At 36.1% G+C, this 20,909-nt stretch overlaps 1 protein-coding gene across 3 annotated transcripts in view; it reads right to left on the bottom strand.

Moving 5' to 3' along the window:
* USP9X (ubiquitin specific peptidase 9 X-linked) overlaps positions 1 to 20,909 on the bottom strand; it is a 163,935-nt gene that overhangs the window by 82,783 nt on the left and 60,243 nt on the right. For all 3 annotated transcript variants that reach the window (XM_019804660.2, XM_011230644.3, XM_002913463.4), the window contains exons 2-11: positions 18,766 to 19,019; positions 13,087 to 13,232; positions 10,938 to 11,017; positions 8,874 to 8,986; positions 7,417 to 7,635; positions 4,522 to 4,637; positions 4,065 to 4,316; positions 3,853 to 3,991; positions 1,956 to 2,108; positions 736 to 840 (exon numbers count right to left, since the gene is read on the bottom strand). In XM_019804660.2, coding sequence (XP_019660219.1) covers positions 736 to 840; positions 1,956 to 2,108; positions 3,853 to 3,991; positions 4,065 to 4,316; positions 4,522 to 4,637; positions 7,417 to 7,635; positions 8,874 to 8,986; positions 10,938 to 11,017; positions 13,087 to 13,232; positions 18,766 to 18,861 — 1,419 coding nt within the window. In that variant the 5' untranslated portion in view covers positions 18,862 to 19,019. The remainder of the gene's footprint in view (positions 1 to 735; positions 841 to 1,955; positions 2,109 to 3,852; positions 3,992 to 4,064; positions 4,317 to 4,521; positions 4,638 to 7,416; positions 7,636 to 8,873; positions 8,987 to 10,937; positions 11,018 to 13,086; positions 13,233 to 18,765; positions 19,020 to 20,909) is intronic.

The raw sequence follows: 20,909 nt of genomic DNA, 5'->3' as shown, positions 1-20,909 counted from the left end.
TGACTTTCTCTAGAGGATATATTCAGAAGTCAAACTGATGAGTCATGAGAATCCTACACTTTTCAAGAAATACCAATCTATTTCCAAGATGGTTGTAGCATCTTATGTTCCCACCAGCAGGCAGTATAACTGTTATTTTAAGATAGCTTTATCAATCTGTTAATAGAACACCCCTTGTGAACACTGCTGTTGCCATAAGGTCTATGTTCTTAATCCACAAATTCACCAATCATAAAGTTTTTACAAACGCAATACTAGCAACTGTAGAGAAACCACTATACAATATGGCTTTAAAAAGTGCATGATGATACCAATTGTAGATATTGCTATAGGGGCTTTTGGGCTACCTTATAAATTACATTTCCATTTGCCTGTGCACATCACCCCAGAATACCAAGCTAATGGTAATCCCATGTTATTGACACTTTTTTTTATTGCAACCAATCCTTCTTCCCTGAAGTCCTACAGTGCACCTGAACCTATAATAAAAAAAAAATCAAACTGCTAAGGGAAAGGAATCCAAATTCACAACCTGAGTTTAAGAGATTCCGTATTTATGAGGATTATTATTATAAAAAATGAACATTAAGTTCTCATTGGAAAAAAAAATGACCAATTCCTTCACAACAGAAATTGTTCAATGATTTCTACTGAAGAATTTAGTGGCTAAGAGCAACTCAAAGATCTAATAAGGTAATTTTATTAAAATAAAGTGGCACTATACTATGTTATTACCTTAAAGCAATCAAAAAGATGATCAAGTTGTTCAGGAGAAAAATCCCACGCTAACTTTGCCAGTAGATCATGTACATTCTTCACAATGGCTTCATGCTTCCCTGCCTATTGAAAAACCAAAGAAAACATAGCATATTAGAATTTGAACAGCAGATAAGTTGTGTATACTGACTGCTGACAGCTATTAATTAAACTATTCCCACTAGCTTCATGTAAGTGTAGAACATAAGAAAATTCGTAACATTTTAAAAATGCTTTAGAACTGGTCTCTAAAACTTGACAAATTAATTCCTTGATACACACAGTTATGTGTACTTGGGAATTCATGTGAGCCTTTATTATAATTTACTGAATTTAACATGCCAATTTTAACGCTGTTAGTAGGAGAACAATAAAGCACACCAAAGGTACTGTTCCAAAACTGGAACCTTAAGCACTCAAAGGGAAAACTGAATGTTTTCTTGGTTTCTACAGACTCAAAACATGAAGCTCTGTAACCTAAAACTCAATAATACTTCCCAAGTGATGCCAGTAGAAACTTGTCACTGAGGTAATCAAAGGAATCACCTAGTTTCTAGCTCTGAAACCAAAAAAGGTTCTTATCTTTCAGAAAAGCTGTAAATCCTTTGGATTATTCCAAGTCTTCATAAATAATCTAGTGATTTAACTCTACTGAGATAAAAGGTTTTTTTCAAGTTAAGTTTAGGAAGAAACTAATGCAATATTGTGTTAATAAAATACTTCAGTCAAAAATCTGTACTGAATACTAAACAGAACCCACCACCTACAAATTGTTAACCTGTACCAAACATACAGCAAATGATGAATATACTTAAAACATTATTAGCTATTATGGGGTGCCTAGGTGGTATAGTCGGGTAAGTGTCCAACTCTTGGTTTCGGCTCAGGTCGTGAGGTGGAGCCCTGTGTCGGGCTCCACACTCAGCGTGGAGTCTGCTTAAGACTCTCTTTTCCTCTCCCTCTGTCCCTCCTTCCCCCTGCTCTCTCTAAAATAAATACATAAACCTTTTTTTCATAAATCTTTAAAAACATGTTATTGGCTATTTAAAAAAGATTGACACGATTTCTGTAAATCACGAGCATTTAAACATAGAAATCAAACAATATAAGCATTCATCCTGTTTCACAACTACTATATTCCTTTAGTTTTTAGTATCTTTCTTTTAGAAACCAAATAGTCACCATCTGAAATTTCTTACCTGTGCTGCCCAGATATTATCAAGATCTTGTAAAGTCAGAGCTTTTTCTTTGATGACAAAACGAAGAATCTTCTCTAGCTTTTCTACATACTGTGGTTGATGGAGACTATCTCGCAGTACTATGGATAAGATATTGTTCTGCTGTATCCATTCCTGAATGTAATTCAAAAACTTGTTTTAAAGAAATTGAAACACAGAAGCTTTTTAAAAAATATGTATGGAATATTGTTCACACTTGAAACATTAGTAGGAATTAAAAAATAGAAAATAAATACACTGATGTAATAGGCTTATATGCTACTTTAATTCAAAACTATGAAGAAAACACAGTAAGTTTATGGAACTTAATTTTGCACATACAGAAATGTTCCCGTGACTCAGAAATACTGCAATTATTAGAAAGATTCTACTCTAGCATTTACGCAGAAAAGTATTATTTAAGCGCAGCAATCACCATGGTTTAGGTAGAATGGGTACAAGACCCATTTTAAGATCTTTGGTTTCCTGACATTGGTTGTGATTTTGGTGAAAACATGCCCTTTTAATTTTTTGCTTTTATTTATTATAATTATGCTATTATTGCTTATCTAGTAGCACTTCAATCTTCCAAACAATCCTAATGAGGGATATATTATCCTATTATGGAAGAGTAAAAAGTGTTAGAAGTTGAATTGGAATTAAGGCTGCATGCTTCCCAAGTCAGTGTTTCTGTAACACTATGCTATGCTGCTGAGATTTATTTAATATCTATACCAATCGAAGAAAACTCTAAGTCATGATACAAAAAGGTAATAGACCATACTGTGTAATTTACAGTATTCAATTTAATGAGAATAATGAAGTATTATAATGAGAATAAGGAAGTATTAAGACCCCAAATGTGGTAGAGAAGTACACTTCTCAGGTGGTAAACGTCCATTTTTATTTCCAATCTGTTGCAGGTACGTCTGTAAAATACAGGAAGTATGCGACAATGTCAAATTGCTACAAAAGTTTCTGAACACTTGATGCCATTTTCTGCACTCCTCTAGCACTGGCAACAGTCCAAGGACCAGAAGCTGACTTCAGACCATACTCTGACAAGCACTGTGCTGAGCCTCCCACAAAGTAGACAAATAAATCACATATACAAAATCAGACGTTTAACAACACCTGACCTCTAACACAGGGCCAATGTCTATGCATCTTCCACATACCTCTTATCACATTCTAATCATTGTCTCCCCTATTCAACTGAGGATACCATGAGGGCAAGGACAGTTCTTTTACAGATGTCTGCTCAGTAACATCAGACACTATGTGCTAGCGTCATTCAACCAGTATTTCTTAAGTGGCATACTTACATATTTTAAAACTACAAAACAGAGAAGTCTCTATGGTAAGGGGCGCCTGGGTGGCTCAGCTGGTTAAATCTTGGCTCAGGTCATGATCTCATGGATCGTGGGATTGATCCCCACGCCAGGCTCTGTACTCATTGGGGAGTCTGCCGGAGATAGTCTCTCTCTGCCCCTCCCCCCACTCGTGCACTCTCTAAAATGACATCTTAAAAAAAAAAGTGGTATCTATGGTAAATAACGTTTCCTAAATATTCAACATTAGAACAGTATAAATAGAAGTGCTTAAGTCAAGTTCTTAAAGTAATTCATTTACATCTTATTCCAGTAATTTTATTTCCTATTTTAAAATCTGTAAGTGCGAAGCTACCTATATCACTACTAAATAAACTATGTTATTACAAGAAGTTCTGAGGATTAAGAGTCATAAATCAGTCGCAATACCTCCCAGTTTCAAGGTTTTCTTTAAAATGTTATTAGTATTATTAACATTACAAGTAAAGCTATTCTAATTTTTGCCTTAGGCAGATTTTTATTCGTGAAAGAAGAACCAAAGGACTTACTGCCATTCGTTCAGCTGTGAGCCACTCTTCCTCCTCAGGGTTACCATGCCGATGAGTATAGTAAGACACACTAGATATCACCTTATTAACCTCATTCAGTGCATTCATCTTTCCATTGAAAGACGAAATTTGCAGTAATCTAGAAAAGAAATTCAGTGTTAAACATGATTCTAAATATTTACACAGTTTACTCCAAGAGGAAAACATCTTACCTAAGTATCATTTTTAACCTGAATATTTCTAAATTTTTTACAGTTTCTTCTTGTCCTGGAACCCTTGAAGCTAAATTCTTCAAAGATTTAATAATCATTGAAAGAGCATCATTTTTGGCTTCATTCTTTGCTTCTTTTTTCAGCTCTTCATCGGTTAAGTTTTCTAAAAACTGTGGAACCATTTCTATTACTGGAAGAAAGTACTTTTTCACTGTATGAAGAGTGAGAAACTCATAGCATTGCCCAAATGGTCTGAAAGAAGAGAGACAAAAAAAACCCTCTTGTAATACTCACGTTCTTACAATCAATTAGGACTAAACTCAGATTTACAGTACTTTTAAAAAATCCAAGTTATCAGTTAAAGAGGAAATCATTTTTGAAAAAAGAAAATTTTTATCAAGGAATTAAGTAGTAATTCCTATAATGTAGTGAAGATTCATTTAAAAACATAACTTACTTAATAAGGGCTGCAATTATTTGAACATTTAATGCTGATCCATTAATAAAACGATCATGCAAAATCTGGAACCCATTTAAAGTGCCGAACTTGTTGAGAAGATCCACCAGCCAACCCTGTAATACAGTTAATGAAAAAGGTTGACTTCCTGCTTTTAAGGAAGAAAAGCACCATCTGAAGTAATTTCTTGATTGAAACAAACTAGAAATAGGAAATTCAGTTAAAAAAAAATGTAAAATCATCTCCGAAATAAAATATTACATATTATTCACAGTAATCTCGTCTGTGAGAAATTAAGCATAAGCAGCAGTACGTACACATTAGATCACTAGGGCACAGCTGGCTGTACCAAAAGAGCTGTTGAACAAGAATTAGAAGCCATTTCCTATTTCAGAGATCCCACTGTAGGAGAGTATCTTATTATCTGAAAGTTATTTTTAAAAATTTAGGAAGATTAAAAAAAAAAACTTTAAAAAAATAAGAAAAAGATATTTGGTAATGTCTGAATTCATTTTTTATCGTAGTTGTAAATAATTAAAAATTCCCTATAAATACAATAATCTTTTTTTTTTTTTTTAAAGATTTTATTTATCTATTCGACAGAGATAGAGACAGCCAGCGAGAGAGGGAACACAAGCAGGGGGAGTGGGAGAGGAAGAAGCAGGCTCATAGAGGAGGAGCCTGATGTGGGGCTCGATCCCACAACGCCGGGATCACGCCCTGAGCCGAAGGCAGACGCTTAACCGCTGTGCCACCCAGGCGCCCCTATAAATACAATAATCTTAAGGCCTGAGACTGAATTATTAATTAAAAGCTAACCTCTCGTAGTGTATCTGTTGCTCCTAACTAGAACATGCTGGTTGATGCTTTTGCTGGCTCACATGAATGCCCCAATTTTCAGCTTAGAGGTTACCACGATGCAGTAAGTATGGCTGTCTTTCAAACTCTTCCCTAAGGGACAGCAATAACTCATGGTACAATGCAACTGGGATAGCCAATGGTTTGTGGAGTTAAAAAGCATGCTTATGTGTAAAAACTTAAAACAAATTAAGAGGTTATATACACAGATTTATCTAAAAATTTATGTATCCAAGACAACCTTTTATACCTCAGTTTCTTCTAAAAAGCCACATTTTAGAGTCCACTGAGGGAAAACCAAGGTGGGGGGGGGAATATAATATTGCTACTAAGTCTTAATCAAAAATAATTTCTACAGCTACTCAAGACCAAAAACAAAAAAACATGTCCAGGACAAAGGGAAAATAAAGTATTAGGTAATGGCTTTCAGAGAGGCAATACGTAACCTAAAGGTAGTTTTGAAAGGATTTTATGTCTAAATCAATTAAATTCTCCACTAAATTAACCACCACTTTTCTATGTAAGTTCATTACAGTATTTTCCGACCTTTTCATTTGGTCTTAAAAAGCTAATTCAGGGGCGCCTGGGTGGCACAGCGGTTAAGTGTCTGCCTTAGGCTCAGGGTGTGATCCTGGCGTTATGAGATCGAGCCCCACATCAGGCTCCTCTGCTATGAGCCTGCTTCTTCCTCTCCCACTCCCCCTGCTTGTGTTCCCTCTCTCGCTGGCTGTCTCTATCTCTGTCAAATAAATAAATAATTTGTATGTGCACAAATTTAAAAAAAAAATCAGTCTAAAGCTAATCTTCCTATATGTTTTCACCTATAATGTATCTTTAAGCAATTAGGAACACTGTAATCAGTAATAAGAAGAGCTAAGCTTCAAAGAAAGATATAAAAGATCTTCAACCAGAAGCCATTTTAAACCAAGTTGTTCTCTTGAGTCTCTTCAAGATTATCACCGACATACACAGAAAAAATGAAAAAGAAATAACAGGTATATTTTGGAGACTGTCACTGTTTAGATACTAATTTGCCAACCAAAAATAAGCATGAAGTGGCAACACTATGAATCTTGGGAAATATCAGAAAATCTCAGTTTAACACATTTTGAGAATTTCCACTTTTAACAGAATAAACCTCTCTCAAATAAATAAAAATCTTAAAAAAATTAAATTAAAAAAATCAAAAGTCTCTTGGGGTGCCTGGGTGGCTCAGTCGTTAAAGTGTCTGCCAGGGTCCTGGGATCGAGCCCCACATCGGGCTCCCCGCTCAGCAGGAAGTCTGCCATCTGCCTCTCCCACTCCCCCTGCTTGTGTTCCCTCTCTCACTGTCAAATAAATAAATAAAATCTTTAAAAAAAAAAAAAATCAAAAGTCTCCCTGAATTCTAAAATTTAAAAACTATGTATTGTTATTTAATATTTATTAAAAGATGGAACAGTTCAGGGATAGTTCATCTTGTATCCTATTTATGCCAATACAGAAAATTTACATACGAGAACTTTCACACTGACGTATATATATTTCATTGACATTTTTAAGTTTTACTGTTTTGCTTTCATTTATAATTTCTGTAATTTTACTTTAATAACACATTATTAGACATTTGTAGGATACACTTGATCCTGAAGTCAAAACAGTAGAATGTCCACAGTGATCGTGGCCTTGGGTCAAAGTCATCTTCTGTTCTACTCTTAGTTATGAGGAAAATTATGGCCTGTTTCATATAACCCAATTTATGACTATGTCCCAAAGGGCTGAGCAGAAGACAATGGGAACTAACTACATGGAGAAAGCTTTATTTAAAAAAAAAAAAAAAAAAAAAAAAACACACACACCACAATCCAAAACAATTTTGTCAATTATACTTCAGTAAAGCTGGGGAGGAAAAAAGAATCCAAAACACAAAATAACACAGAATCCCTTTCAATAGTAACATGAAACTACTCTTCTTCACATCAACAGATGGTTATGATCTTTTACAGATCTGTAGCAGAGCAAAACTGTATTAGTTATGAAAATAACAAACCAACACACTTTTGGTGATCGAGGATCTGGAGAACGCGCAAAGAGTTCATCTTCAGGCAGCTGAACGCTTGAGGAAACGGATTCACACGGACGTGTACCATTGTAGATATGGAATTTGCAATGAGGATTTAAGGCCATGGAGAGAAGTTCTAGAAGTGGAAACCAGTCTTGGGACAACTTGGCCACACATAGCTCCACCAGGCGATGAGTATTGTTGATAATACACCTCTGTTATATAAGAAGGAAAGGTGATTTATAAAATCAAAACACTCCAACTCCAAATAGAAATATCTTCCCATCTTAACTATATTTTAATTATGATCTTTCCATTTTTATATTGATCATTTGAATTGTTTAATATCGGGATCAAACTGATGTATCAAAGACCAAATTAACATTCACTACCCTTTACATAGTACTTACTTAAAAATGAAGCAGGCACTGCCCTGCGTCTACAGACAAGATGCAAAGTACTATTTGTTTTTCCTCTTTGGAATTTGTACACCAGAGGCAGCAATTCTAAAATCTACACAATATATTAAGTATCCAATGTGGAATGGATTTGCTATCTAAACCTCAATGAAAAAGTCTGACAGCACCTCCAAAGTTTCCATTTCTTTAAAGTTACACGTTAAATTAAAAGATGGGGGGACTTTTGTGCTACGGTTATATCTGAAAAATAGTTCACAGAGCACAAACATATCTGCCTCACAACTTATGACCAGATTTCACAGTATGAACAGGGAACAGAGACTCGGGGGGTAATTACAGCATTTTATCAATCTAAGATGCATGTTTTTTTACTTTTCAAAATCTCTGAAATTTCACTGTATCTTATAAACAATGCATAGTTTCTTCAACTGAAGGTATTGTAGAGAAAACCTGTGTTTGCTTACGCCAATCACTTGGGCATACCACGAGCCTTAGACCATTTAAGGATTTTTTTTTGTTTCACAACTATAATTTGATTTCAAATTACCAAACTCTTTGAATACCGGCCTGTTGTTTAAATTTTCAGGAGACTCTGAGCCCCTCTAAGATGCTATGATTGAGACATACAGGTTTCTTTCACATCTCTATATTGACCCTTTGTGTCCCAGATACTAGATTCCCCATCCTGGGTGTTTTCGTTCCTTAGTGGTACATAAAATGGGTGTGTGGTGCATCTCACAATTAATGAAACGTGGTGACTTGCCTAAGGTCACAAGGCACTTGAGAATCCAAGAGACAGATTAAACCAAAGGTCTCTAGCTCTAAACCTCACACTCCTAGAAGATTATGCTTCCTTCGATAGAAATTATAATTTACAACAAGTATTTTTTAAAAGTTCCTCAATATTACACCCTTTAATTCAATTAATGTATCAAATATACAACCAAATACACACACACACGAAAATATATATGAAAACACTCACAGGCATCACCATGAAAATCTGATTTTTTAAAGTCAAATGCAAGACTCACATGAATTTCAAACTTCCAGCCACTCACTGCCTCATCTGTAAGGATTTTAGTGAATGATATTGTTAGCCCATCTCGGAAAAATCGCTGACATGCTTCACTTTTAACATCAAGGCCTAAGAAAGGGAAGAAAAATTAATGTAAACGAAGCATTTTTCTGGTTGTCTCAAAATGTCCAATAATATGATTAGAAAGTAATAAATAATTTAAACTATTCATTAATAGCTAAGAAATTCAGACTAGCTTTGGGGAAAAAAATCACAGCATTATCTATTGTTAAGAGGTCAAAAAGATAAATACGTAAGTATTATCAAAGGTCCTATGTATCAAGAAGGTAACTGATTGAAAAACAAAATCTTCAATGAATTTCAAAACTAAGTATATAAAAGTACATCAAACCAAGTAATAGTGAGGTGAACCGAAAACATTTCAAATTATGACACTAGATCTTAAATGCAAAATAGTTACCAGTAGCACTGAGAGGGAATCTAAATGCTTCATAGCATTTTACTCTCTGAAAATAAACTTGTAAAACTTAGAAAATGATGCTTCACAACTATTTTTAAAATCTTATTTTGGTTGTAAATGACCTATTAGACACCAGTATCCCTACACTATTCTATACAAGTGTCTCATTGAGTAAGACGAATTGTTGGTGTCTTTCATTGTCCCAGCATCTATGCTTCTTTATAGCTTTGCTTAATTTCATCTGATTTCAGAAAGGCAAGAGAGCCACATGCCCTGCCCGGCCAAACACAGACAGAATCTTTAACTCTTTTTTTCTAAGTATCATTTTTTTGTCTTAGAGAAAGAGTGTGAGCCAGGACATGGGTGTGCACAGGGGTCGGGGGAGAGTCTTAAGCAGGCTCCACACTCAGTGTGGAGCCCAACTCGGGGCCGGATATCACAACCCTGAGATCATGACCTGAGCCAAAATCAAGAGTCGGATGATCAACCAATTAAGCCACCACCCAGGTGCCCCTTGAAAATCTTTAACTCTTGAGGACAAAATGAAAAGTTATTCAATTTGTATATAGTGTTCTGTGATTTTGATTGTACAGAAGAAAGGACATTTAAACTCAGTATTGTATTTAAAAACCTGAACCTTGCCTAAAATAAACCATGGTCCCAGAAAAGAAAGCTGGGGGCAAGGGTGACAGCGAATGTTAATGAATATTAAATGAAATACCATTATGTGTTCTTACCTATCATTATATAGTCAGGACCTAGAACATGCCTAGTGGAAAAGTCTTCAAAAATTTGCTCAATTAATAAATAAATGTGTAAAAGAACAAAAGAAATTTGAGTGGTGGTAAATAATTGTAATCTGGAAATGTATTTTAATAGTTTATTAGATTATTTTTTTTCCAAGATTAAAAAGGTGTGGAGACATACTTTAAATGAAGGAAGGTAATTATTCTAAGATAAAGGAAATATCACCCTTGCCATGGAGTGAGACTGACGTAAGCAGATTAATTTTTATAATAATCAACTTCAACTATGACAGTGCCTAATGATAGTTAGAATATATCCATGGCTACCCTATTTCAGAAACTGAAATGTTACTGCCATTTATCTTAATTTCCAATGCCTTAAAAACGAAGAGATTATAATAGTTGTCCTTTGCTAAGAGAATTCAACTGCACCTAAAGCAGACCAAAGTCATTAGAAAAAATGATCAATTCCAACATCAAGCTTTCAAGTCCAGACAAGGTAAAAACACCAGACCTCATCTTTCAAGCCTTTTGATCTTTTAGAAAAAAAAAATCAATCTTTTCTGTATATTACAAAAAATAATCAACATGAACTAGACAGTTTAGTTTAAAAATGAATATACACCAATTTTATGTGTGACTTCAGCGAGTTCACAAACACCCCCTGAAGGCTGTCCAAAGGATCTGAACCCTTGTTCTAGGAATGTATGATAAGCCATAGCAAGAAAACGTAGTTAGATGTTCTAATCTAGGAATATCCAGTAAGTGTAAGAGAGAAACAAAGTTTTCAGGGATGAAGTGAAAGTGTATTAGTAGCGTACATTATGAAAAGCAGAAGAACATCTGAACTTACCTTTTTTACTAAGATCAATAGCAGCTTCTAAAAGCACTTCTAATTCCCCTTTCGGCAAAACTGGAACCACCCATCGAGGCCTAAGAGTTTCAATAATATAAAAAGATATTTACTGGTTGCACTCTAAGGCACTATAAATGAGTTACTAATTGTAATTACCTCACCATGAAAATATTAAATATTAATATTAAAAAACATTAAAATATTAGAACAAGGTTAGCAGAATATCTGCTTTGTGAAACTAAGCTCCATCTGTCATCTCTACAGTTTTTTTTTTTTTAAGGAACTGTCCAACAAAAGATAACAAGGAAAGAGGGAAATTATTTTAATGCCATAAAACATAAAACTACCATAATAATCAAGTATCAATTAAACGGATACCTATTGTTCAAGTTCATAGGAAAGTGATCTTTCAGGATTTGCTCTGATGAACCTCTTAGCTATCTTCAACTTCCTCAAAAGGAGAAAAATTCAGGTAGAAAATGGATTTCTGCCTCAATTCATAATCTGTCAATTTTTCCCAAAGGTTAAGTGAGCTACCTCCACGGGTACCCTTCTCCCTCCAACAAGGATGCAGCGTGCACCCAGGTGGTGCTTTCTCTGGCCCCAGTGGCAGCCCAACCATCCCCAAGGCCATTCTTCCTTATCCTTTCCTCCTCACCCTCCTCACTGCTCCCAAAACCCTGGTTTTGAGAAAAAGTGCTGCATGACTATATAATCTATTAAAAACAAATGCATACTACCTTTGTCATTGTTTTTATTTACATTAAAACAGCATTTGTATTTCTCTTCCTGAGAATTTATTTGCTAATAGACAACTGTGTCCTGAAGTGTGCATTAAGATGTACCCTTTACTAACAACCACCAATCACCAGACAGAAAGCAAAAAAGCACCAGTAAAACCTTTTGCTATGTCTCTGTTACAGAGAAAGAATAGTCAGGAACATTAAAATAACTTTACATGATTTCTGGGTTTTTGACTACAATTCACTGTATACCATTATTATAGGCATCTACTGGAATCACAGCTAATGTGTTCTTTCAAATGTACTATTAAAAACAATGAATTAAAAAATAATAGGAAAATCTTCAAGATAAATGAAATGAGGAAAGCAAGTTATAAAATGATATAGTAAAAATCTCACATCTGCAGAAAAATCAATACAAATGATAGTAAATGTCATCTGAAGAGCATACTTGTTATTGTTAGTAATTTTTTGTTGGGATGTATGTACAGAAGGATATTGTAGAACTTTATCAACATAGTATTTCCATGTTTAGTAGTGCACACTTTTATTACTTATGTAATCAGAATTTAATGGAAAAAAATGCAAGGAGTTTTTATTTCCCTTCTATTATATAGGTTAACAGTGTTAACTGATTTTTAGGAAGAGAAACACAACAAGAAAATTTAGTGAGGCAAATATACTTATATGTGTATTTTCCTTACTTTCCCTTTATGGGGGGTGTGTGCCACACCTCCCTAGCACTCACTCACTGAGCCCACAGCCTGGTGAAGACCACAGCCATGTGGGGGATTCCCCAACACATTCTTTACCTTATCATCTTTAAATCTTTTTCTTCCCCTGCACAAAAGCTTAAACTTTCACTCTCTTGGAGTCTTCAACTACAAGTATAAAAAATTATACTCTGAACTTGCCCCCGAGGTGATGATCAAGAGAAACAAATAGCTGAGATGGTTAACTGTCTCAGACTAGTCAAGGGTTCACAAGGGGCAGGCTCTGAGGAACTCGATGTTCTAATGACCGGGCTTACCTCAGGACCATACAATAATTATGAAAATCATTCAGCAATCATAGCAACCAGCATACCAAAAAAGAAAAAAAAATCTTCAACTCTGAGAAAGGGAAATCACATATATGGTTCTACTTCAGAAACACCCCAGCTTGGGTCATCATTGTTAATCTGAAAACCTTATTGACACTGTTAACTCCCTGATTAAAAACCATGGGGTAAGTTACAAAGTACTAGGTAAGCACTAAGATGTTAAGGCTACTAAGGAGATAGTGTGGCTACGGTGGTATTTCTGTCCACTCTTTCTCTTTTATTACTACTCATCACTATGGTGAGAAACTGTTGGTTTTCCTGCGTATTACACACATTAAGAAAACAAAACAAATCAACTCACCTATTAATCATGTCATCTAACTTTGCCAGGTCAGTATGTGGAAATGCAGGTTCCTCATCTTCAAGCTGTGGTGGGGCATCACCTTGACCTTGTTCATCTGGGGGAGTTGCCGGGGAATTTTCATTGGAAGAATCAGGCGATGAAGTCTTAATTAAAAATTAGATATTCCAGATTTAGGTTTCTATAACATACGTACAACATCTAATAATTCAAACACTAACACAGCTTAGGGTAAAACAATAAATTTTAAAGATAAAATCATTGTAAACTTATATTTCAGGTATTCTCTGTGCTACGTTTTAAAATAATTTCATTTAATCCTTAACAGCCTAAGAAGTATTGAACAGCCATTTAATAGCACAAACGCAGACAGTAAGTAATTAGCCCAAGGTCACAGAGCTCCAACTCTATGGTCAGGATTTGAATGCAGGTTAACTCTGGTTTGTGTTCTTAACCGCAATGTACATTGCTTCTCTCATATTTCCCTTATATGAGCCTTCCACAACAGGAATTATTGTACAAACATGAAACAATGCATTTCACATTTCATAGATGTACATTTCTGAATTATAACTTTCCTTTTTTAACTTGAAGGGGAAAAATAAATTTTATTCTACTCAGCAATTTCCCTAGTCTCAAACTACTACCCAAACAAGTATTAAAACTTTGTGATCGTGGTTTCTAAGTAAGCCACATCTTTATTTTTTAAAGATTTTATTTATTTGACAGAGAAGGAGAGAGAGCACGCACACACAAGCAGGGGGAGAAGCAGGCTCCCCACTGAGCAGGGAGCCTGATGTGGGGCTCGATCCCAGGATCAGGACCTAGCCAAATGCAGACGTTTAACCGACTAAGCCACCCAGGTGCCCCTAAGCCACGTCATTTTCAACTAGTAGGTCTAATTTTTTTCACTTGCATTCTTTATTTTTAGCATATCTCTTTACCCCTTCTTTAGATGTGCATAATATTTCTACAACCAAATAAATGAACTTTATGACCCTCATATTCTTGAGATAGCAGATGGTATTTTCTCTTTTAAATTGAAACTGACCTAGATTTTAACCCGGTTTTTACGCATGTGTTCTTGAATTTTCTACCCATTGTAGGCTGATGGCCCTTATAGATGAGGGAATCCTCTTACCATTTTAGTATATATGTACAGTTGCATAAGTAAATGCTTGTACTAAAGACAGCTGTGTATATCACCATTAATATGTTCTACTTACAAAGTTTATACATGAACTCCTAGAGCCAATTTGCAACCAAATGGTGAGCTTTTATTTAAGATGGTGAACACTGTCCAGGTGCAAGACAGCTAGTCTCAAGACAAAAGAATGAAATCCATAGCACAGAATTCAAGTGCTAGAAGCCCAAAAGAAATATTAGTACTTAAAATATGTAACTCAGGAAGTCTGCTTTATTATTACTTTTTTAAAACCCTTTCCCCTGGTATATATGTAGAAATAATAAAGCTAACAATAATGAAAACATCTGTAATAGCACACCAACAGATAAACACCACTGACACTTTCAATTATTTCCTTGCAATCTTTGGTCCATGCGCCAAAAATCCCATCAAAATTTTTAAATTGGGATTATACCTGCTTAAGTCTATGTCCTTTTCCATTCAACATTTGAGTATTTTCTCACATCATTAAGAATCTTTTATTTATTCAACAGAGATAGAGACAGCCAGCGAGAGAGGGAACACAAGCAGGAGGAGTGGGAGAGGAAGAAGCAGGCTCATAGCGGAGGAGCCTGATGTGGGGCTCGATCCCATAACGCCAGGATCACGCCCTAAGCCGAAGGCAGACGCTCAACCGCTATGCCACCCAGGCGCCCCAAGAATCTTTTTTTAAAAGCTGATTAATGGTCAGTTAAAATTAAGGGATATTTAGTATTTTGTCATTTTTATTGCCAACATAAACAGAGCTGTAATGAGGTTTTTTTAATATATAAATCTTTGTGTTGAACTTCAGTTTTTCCGTAGGATAGAATCCTGGAAATATGATAACAACAATATAAACTTTTTTAGGGGTACTGACATATATATTGCCAAATTACATTCCAGAAAGTTTGCACCCTCCCAGCAACCGCACCCAAGAGTTTTCATCCCACAGTACTTTGCCAAGGCTGTGTCACTGAAGACCAACTTTTACTACATACCAGAGGCTAAATTTTCCTCCTGTGGAAATTATATATCCTTTCTCCTTTAAAAATCATACACGAAGTGAAAATTTTTATTAATCTTAGAAATTCCCTTTATGCCAATATGTAAAAAGCATATTGAAAATGGACTCTTAAATTGGATAATGATTAATGCTATGGTTGTTTCTCCTTGGTCCAACAGTGTCAAATCTCGTGAAGTAACTAAAATCCTAATATCAAAAAGTAGAGAGTAAGAAGGCAAAAGTGAGGGATTCTACAGATAGCTAAGAATATGGTTTGTTTTGTTCTTTTGTTGTTTTAATCATCAGTCTTCCAAAAAAAAAAAAACGTCAAGAGATATTAGATGGGGGGCGCCTGGGTGGCACAGCGGTTAAGCGTCTGCCTTCGGCTCAGGGCGTGATCCCGGCGTTATGGGATCGAAGCCCCACGTCAGGCTCCTCCGATATGAGCCTGTTTCTTCCTCTCCCACTCCCCCTGCTTGTGTTCCCTCTCTCGCTGGCTGTCTCTATCTCTGTCGAATAAATAAATAAAATCTTTAAAAAAAAAAAAAAAAAAAAAAAGAGAAGAAAAAAAAAAGAGATATTAGATGGAAGAGAACACAATGCAGATGCATTAACAGGTGAATATCACAAACTCAAGGGCTCTAAAAATTATCAAGTGTACCTTAAAATAAAAGTAACACTGGAGTAGAGGTTTAGTATTTGTCTAAAGCCGTGCAAGCCACAAAACACTGCAAAAGAAGTTAGGACTCAATGCACAATACGGGTATAAAACAGAAAAGAAGATACAATGGAATATTATTTAGCCATAAAAGAATGAAATCTTGCCATTTTCAACAAGAGGGATGTTTCTAGAGGGTATAATGCTAAGTGAAATAAGAGAAACAAACAAGAACAAATGGAGACAAACTTTTTTTTTAATTTGCTAGAGAGACAGAGAGAGAGAGAGAGAGAGAGAGAGAGAATATACAAGCAGGGGGAGTGGCAGGCAGAGGGAGAAGGATGCTCCTCGCTGAGCAAGGAGTCCAATGTGGGGCTCAATCCCAGGACCCTGGGATCATGACCTGAGCCGAAGGCAGCCACTTAACCAACTGAGCCACCCAGGTGTCCCCCCCCCCAAAAAAATTTTTTTTTAAAAAAACCCTGTAATTCCATTATAGTTAACATACAGCAGAGTCTTAAACATAGAGAACTGGTAGCTGCCAGAGGGGAGGTAGGTGGGGGATGGGTGAAACAGGTGAAAGGGATTAAGAATACATTTATTGTGATGAGCACTGAGAAAGGTACAGAATTGCTGAATCATACTGTATACCTGAAACTAATATAACAGTGTTAATTATACTTGAATTTTAAAAATAAGTAAAATTTAAGACTGATGAATCACTGACCTCTACCTCTGAAACCAATAATACATTGTATGTTAATTGAATTTAAATAAAAAATGTTTAAAAAAATAAAAATAAACAGAAAAGAGAGTGAAACAGACTGAAGCTCTACTAGCTCCTGGTTTAAAAAACAGATTTTTTAGCATCCAACACAAACCTCTGACTATGTTTAAAGAAACCTGAATACCAGGTAACAAATTTATGACACAAGAAAGACTTAATGATTCTGTCCAATACCTGTGACTATACACTTCAGTATTTTATGGCTTAAACGTGGGAACTGGAGAGGAAAAAGAATAAAGGTGACACATTTATTTGGAAAAATAAAGTTAAAACCTGACTTACTTCTCTAAAATAGCAGAGGGAAAAGAAAGAAGGGCAAAGGGAGAGAGAGCGCACATGTGCGTGTCTTTTCTACCATTCCTGTAACAGATTATCTAATCTATAATAACTGCACAAGAACTTATCCCCAAGTGACAAACGTAAGGACCCTACAATATTTTTGCCTAAAAATTTATCCATACAGAATTCTACATAAACGTGCACCAACTGTAAGCAGCATGTCTATGATTCATGTGCATGCACCTCGGCTATAAATTCACCTGTAAATGTCGTTTGAGCTGCACATAACAAATTTTAGTATGTCTATCTTATTTACGTATAGAGAAAGTAGCTGAGAGATGGTGGCCCAGTCGGTTGAACGTATGCCTTTAGCTCGGGCCGTGATCCCTGGGTCCTGGGATCACTGAGACCCGCGTGGGGCTCCCTGTTCAGCGGGGAGTCTCCTCCCTCTGCCCTTCCCTCTGCTTGTGCACTCAATCAATCAATAAAATCTTTTTTTAAAAAGTAGGTGAAAATCAATTACTAAACTTCCACTTCAAGAAAAGAGAAAGTAATTGCAGGGCAAATTCAAAGGAAATGAAAGAACAAAGACGTAACAGTGAAAGCACCCAAGTAGGGAGAGGAGAGAGAACTGAAGCCAAAAGTTGGTTTTGGGGCAAGTTTAATGAAATTGATTAACCCCTAGGAAAGAGTATCAGGAGAAGGAACGCAAATCAGCAGTATCAGAAATGAAAGGAGAGATTACCATAGACTTTGAGACATTAAAAAGATACTAAGGATACAAGAAACAACTTTACCTCTATAAATCTGACAATCTAGATGTGTACAAATTCCCTGAAAAACACAATTTACCAAAAGACACATGCACACCCACCCGAAAATCTAGAAATCAGAAAATTCCCCTACTAAAAAAAAGCTGGTCTCTTTAATAACCTTCCTAGAAATGAAACCCCAGGCCAGATGGTTTCACCAACAAAACCTGAATAAATAATGAAAAAATAACAAATTTTACACAAATTCATCCACAGAATAGAAAAAAAAAGTTATCCTGAGTTTTAAGACCAGCATAAAACCTTGATATCAAAATCTATTTTAAACTCTTTGCAAACATTATTGCACTTGATCCTCTTCACAATCCCATGCAGTAGTTACTACTGTTAAGCCCATTTCACAGAGGAAAAACTGAGGCTCAGAGGTCATAAAATTTAGCCAGTCATAAGACTAGTACGGTGAAAAGCTCAAATCTGAACACAAACACCATGACCTGAGTCCATGCTCTTTAACACAGGCTACACTGAATGATTTAATGCTTTGCTCTGGAATTGACACAGGGCTTAAATACTTCATTTGATAACTGACCAGGTAAGACACCAGCAAAAGAGGGGCTACATACTCAAGCATCACCAACTACAGTGCTTGAGCTTTCTTATTACTGTGTGAGACCTATTTATATTTCTTTAAATAACAGTTTTATGGTTACTTCACGAATTATTCAGAATATGTTCCATTTTTTAAAAAAAGATTTCATTAATTTGAGAGAGAGAGAGAGTGAACGAGCACAAGCATGGGGAGTGGCAGGCAGAGAGGGAGAGGAAGAAGCAGGCTCCCTGCTGAGCAGGCAACACCATGATGCGCTTGATCCCATGGACCCTGTGATCATGACCTGAGCCCAAAGCAGACACTTAACCAACTGAGCCACCCAGGCACCCCAGAACATGCTCCATTAGTTAGTATCTCACAGTAGACATACCAATGTAGCTTAACTAGTATCTTAAACATCCTACCTGATTCTGCTGGAGGGGGGGCTGAGACTGTCCATCAGGAGCCTGGCCCTGGCTGTCATTCCCTCCTACTGGAGAGCCACGAGTCGTGGCTGTCATACTCGACACAGGGCAGATCTTTGCAATTTTGTCTGCTTATGTAGTTGTCTTGAGAAAAGAAATTATAGTCCACTTATAGAAGATGAAGTACCAGCATTTGTCAGTCTTAAAAAGCTCCAATTCAAGAATAAACCATCTTGCAGAGACCATTGCATAACCTATAAGGAAAAAAAGTACATTTGTTTTAGATTTAAAAATCATGAATTAAGGAACTGTTCAATCTTAGTATTACCAGTGAATCTAGTCAAGAGAAGGTGGCTATATAATGAGGGGTAAGGTGAAAAGCTAAAGTCTCTAATACCATATTCAACTTAAACTGGTAACTGCAGATCTGCTTGTACCAAACCACAGCCTTACAGGTTTCATCTTTCTTTTGGGATTCCAAAGACATTATCGATGTATTTAGTTGCCATTTTGATTCAGTCATAGAATGGCAAAAACTGTCTTCGATTTGCTAATACCTTCAATACACTGTAAAAATACATATATATTCAAGACATAAACCAGATAGCAAAATGTTATTTTAAAAAACATTTCAGGAAAGATTGCACAACTAATGTTTATCACTGGTACTAGGGCATTATAAATGGTTTTTGAACACGCTTATAACAGGTTTTAACAGAAACTTTAAAACTTTGGGGCAATTTTTCTTTGGAAAAAGTTCAAACTATATACTACTATTCCTAAACAACCCAATCTGTCAGGTGACCCTGACTCTCCACTTTTGACAAGGTTTTGATCACAGGCATTCTCAAAGGCATGACAAGGCTACAGACCACAACTGTTTAACAATGGAATTTTTTGTTACCTGACCAGCAAAGGTGTATAGGGGAATGCTAGCAAACCCTCAATTCTATATTCATTTGACCAATGGCTCTCATCTCATCTGAGATGCTCTGAGAAACACTGGTGTGCACACCCCACTCCAGTCTGAATAAAGTACTGCATTTGAGAGTGAAGCCTAGCCATCAGTACTTTCCATAAATTCTCCCCTGGTGATTGAGAATTGTGCCATCACATTGAGAGACTTAGCTGATGAGTTATAGGTATTTCACTATAAGGCGACCATATTTTCCATTTAATCCAGAACAGTCCACGTTTATCTGCAATTTAAATATAATCACTTGGGGGACCTGGGTGGCTCAGTCAGTTAAGCGTCTGACTCTTGATTTTGGCTCAGGTCATGATCTCGGGGTCACAGGGCTCAATTCCACAACCCTGAGATCACATCCTGAGCCGAAGTCAGACACTTAACTGACTGAGCCACCCGGGCACCCCTAAAATAAAGAAATCTCTGAAAATAAACAAATCCTTAAAAATAAATAAATATAATCACTTAACCCAGAGATAGCTCCTTAACAAGATTTTGTTTTAACAACAAAGTTTAAAACCGATAATATCAAGTATTGGTGAGGCTAAAAACAGACACATAAAAATGCTTATTACATAAAGTGAAAATACAAAAGAGAACATGATTGAGCAGCCTCTCTTTCACTTTTGTTTTCCATATTCATACACCCTACATTACAAAAAAAATTCACTAAGTAAACAATTTTTAAAACCTGCAGAAACTAGCCAGTAATTTTCTTTACAGTCATTTTGGGTCTGCTGGCAAATTATTTGAGTACCTTTCTTTTCTTACCACTCAAAATTATCGGCTATCAGTTCAACTTGATTCTTCTCCACTTCAAATTTGTTCCAATTTCCCGACCTGGCTTCATGATCCACTTACATGCTCTCCCCAAAGGATGATCCCCTCTCTCTTTTCCTGGATGCCTTGCTCTTCGTCTATAAATATGCTTGAGTCTTCCTTACTGAAGAACCACCAATCTCTGCCCTTCCCTTTTCCCAAAAATCTTAAGAAGAATGTCTCTGCCTCCCCTTTCACCTCTTTCATTTTCCCTCATCATCCAGCTGGGTCTAAGCTACCAAAATTGCTTTAAGCCAGTGGGTCTTACTGAGGACTATGGATGGATTTGAAGAGCAACTCCCCTAAAACCACATGTAAAACTCTGCGAATATATACATTTGGAGAGGAGAGAAAAGGG

The sequence above is a fragment of the Ailuropoda melanoleuca genome, chromosome X, assembly GCF_002007445.2.
Source record: "Ailuropoda melanoleuca isolate Jingjing chromosome X, ASM200744v2, whole genome shotgun sequence".
Classification (NCBI taxonomy): domain Eukaryota; kingdom Metazoa; phylum Chordata; class Mammalia; order Carnivora; family Ursidae; genus Ailuropoda; species Ailuropoda melanoleuca.
The sequence above is the reverse complement of the archived record's forward strand: the minus strand, read 5'-3'. Positions and strand labels throughout refer to the sequence as shown.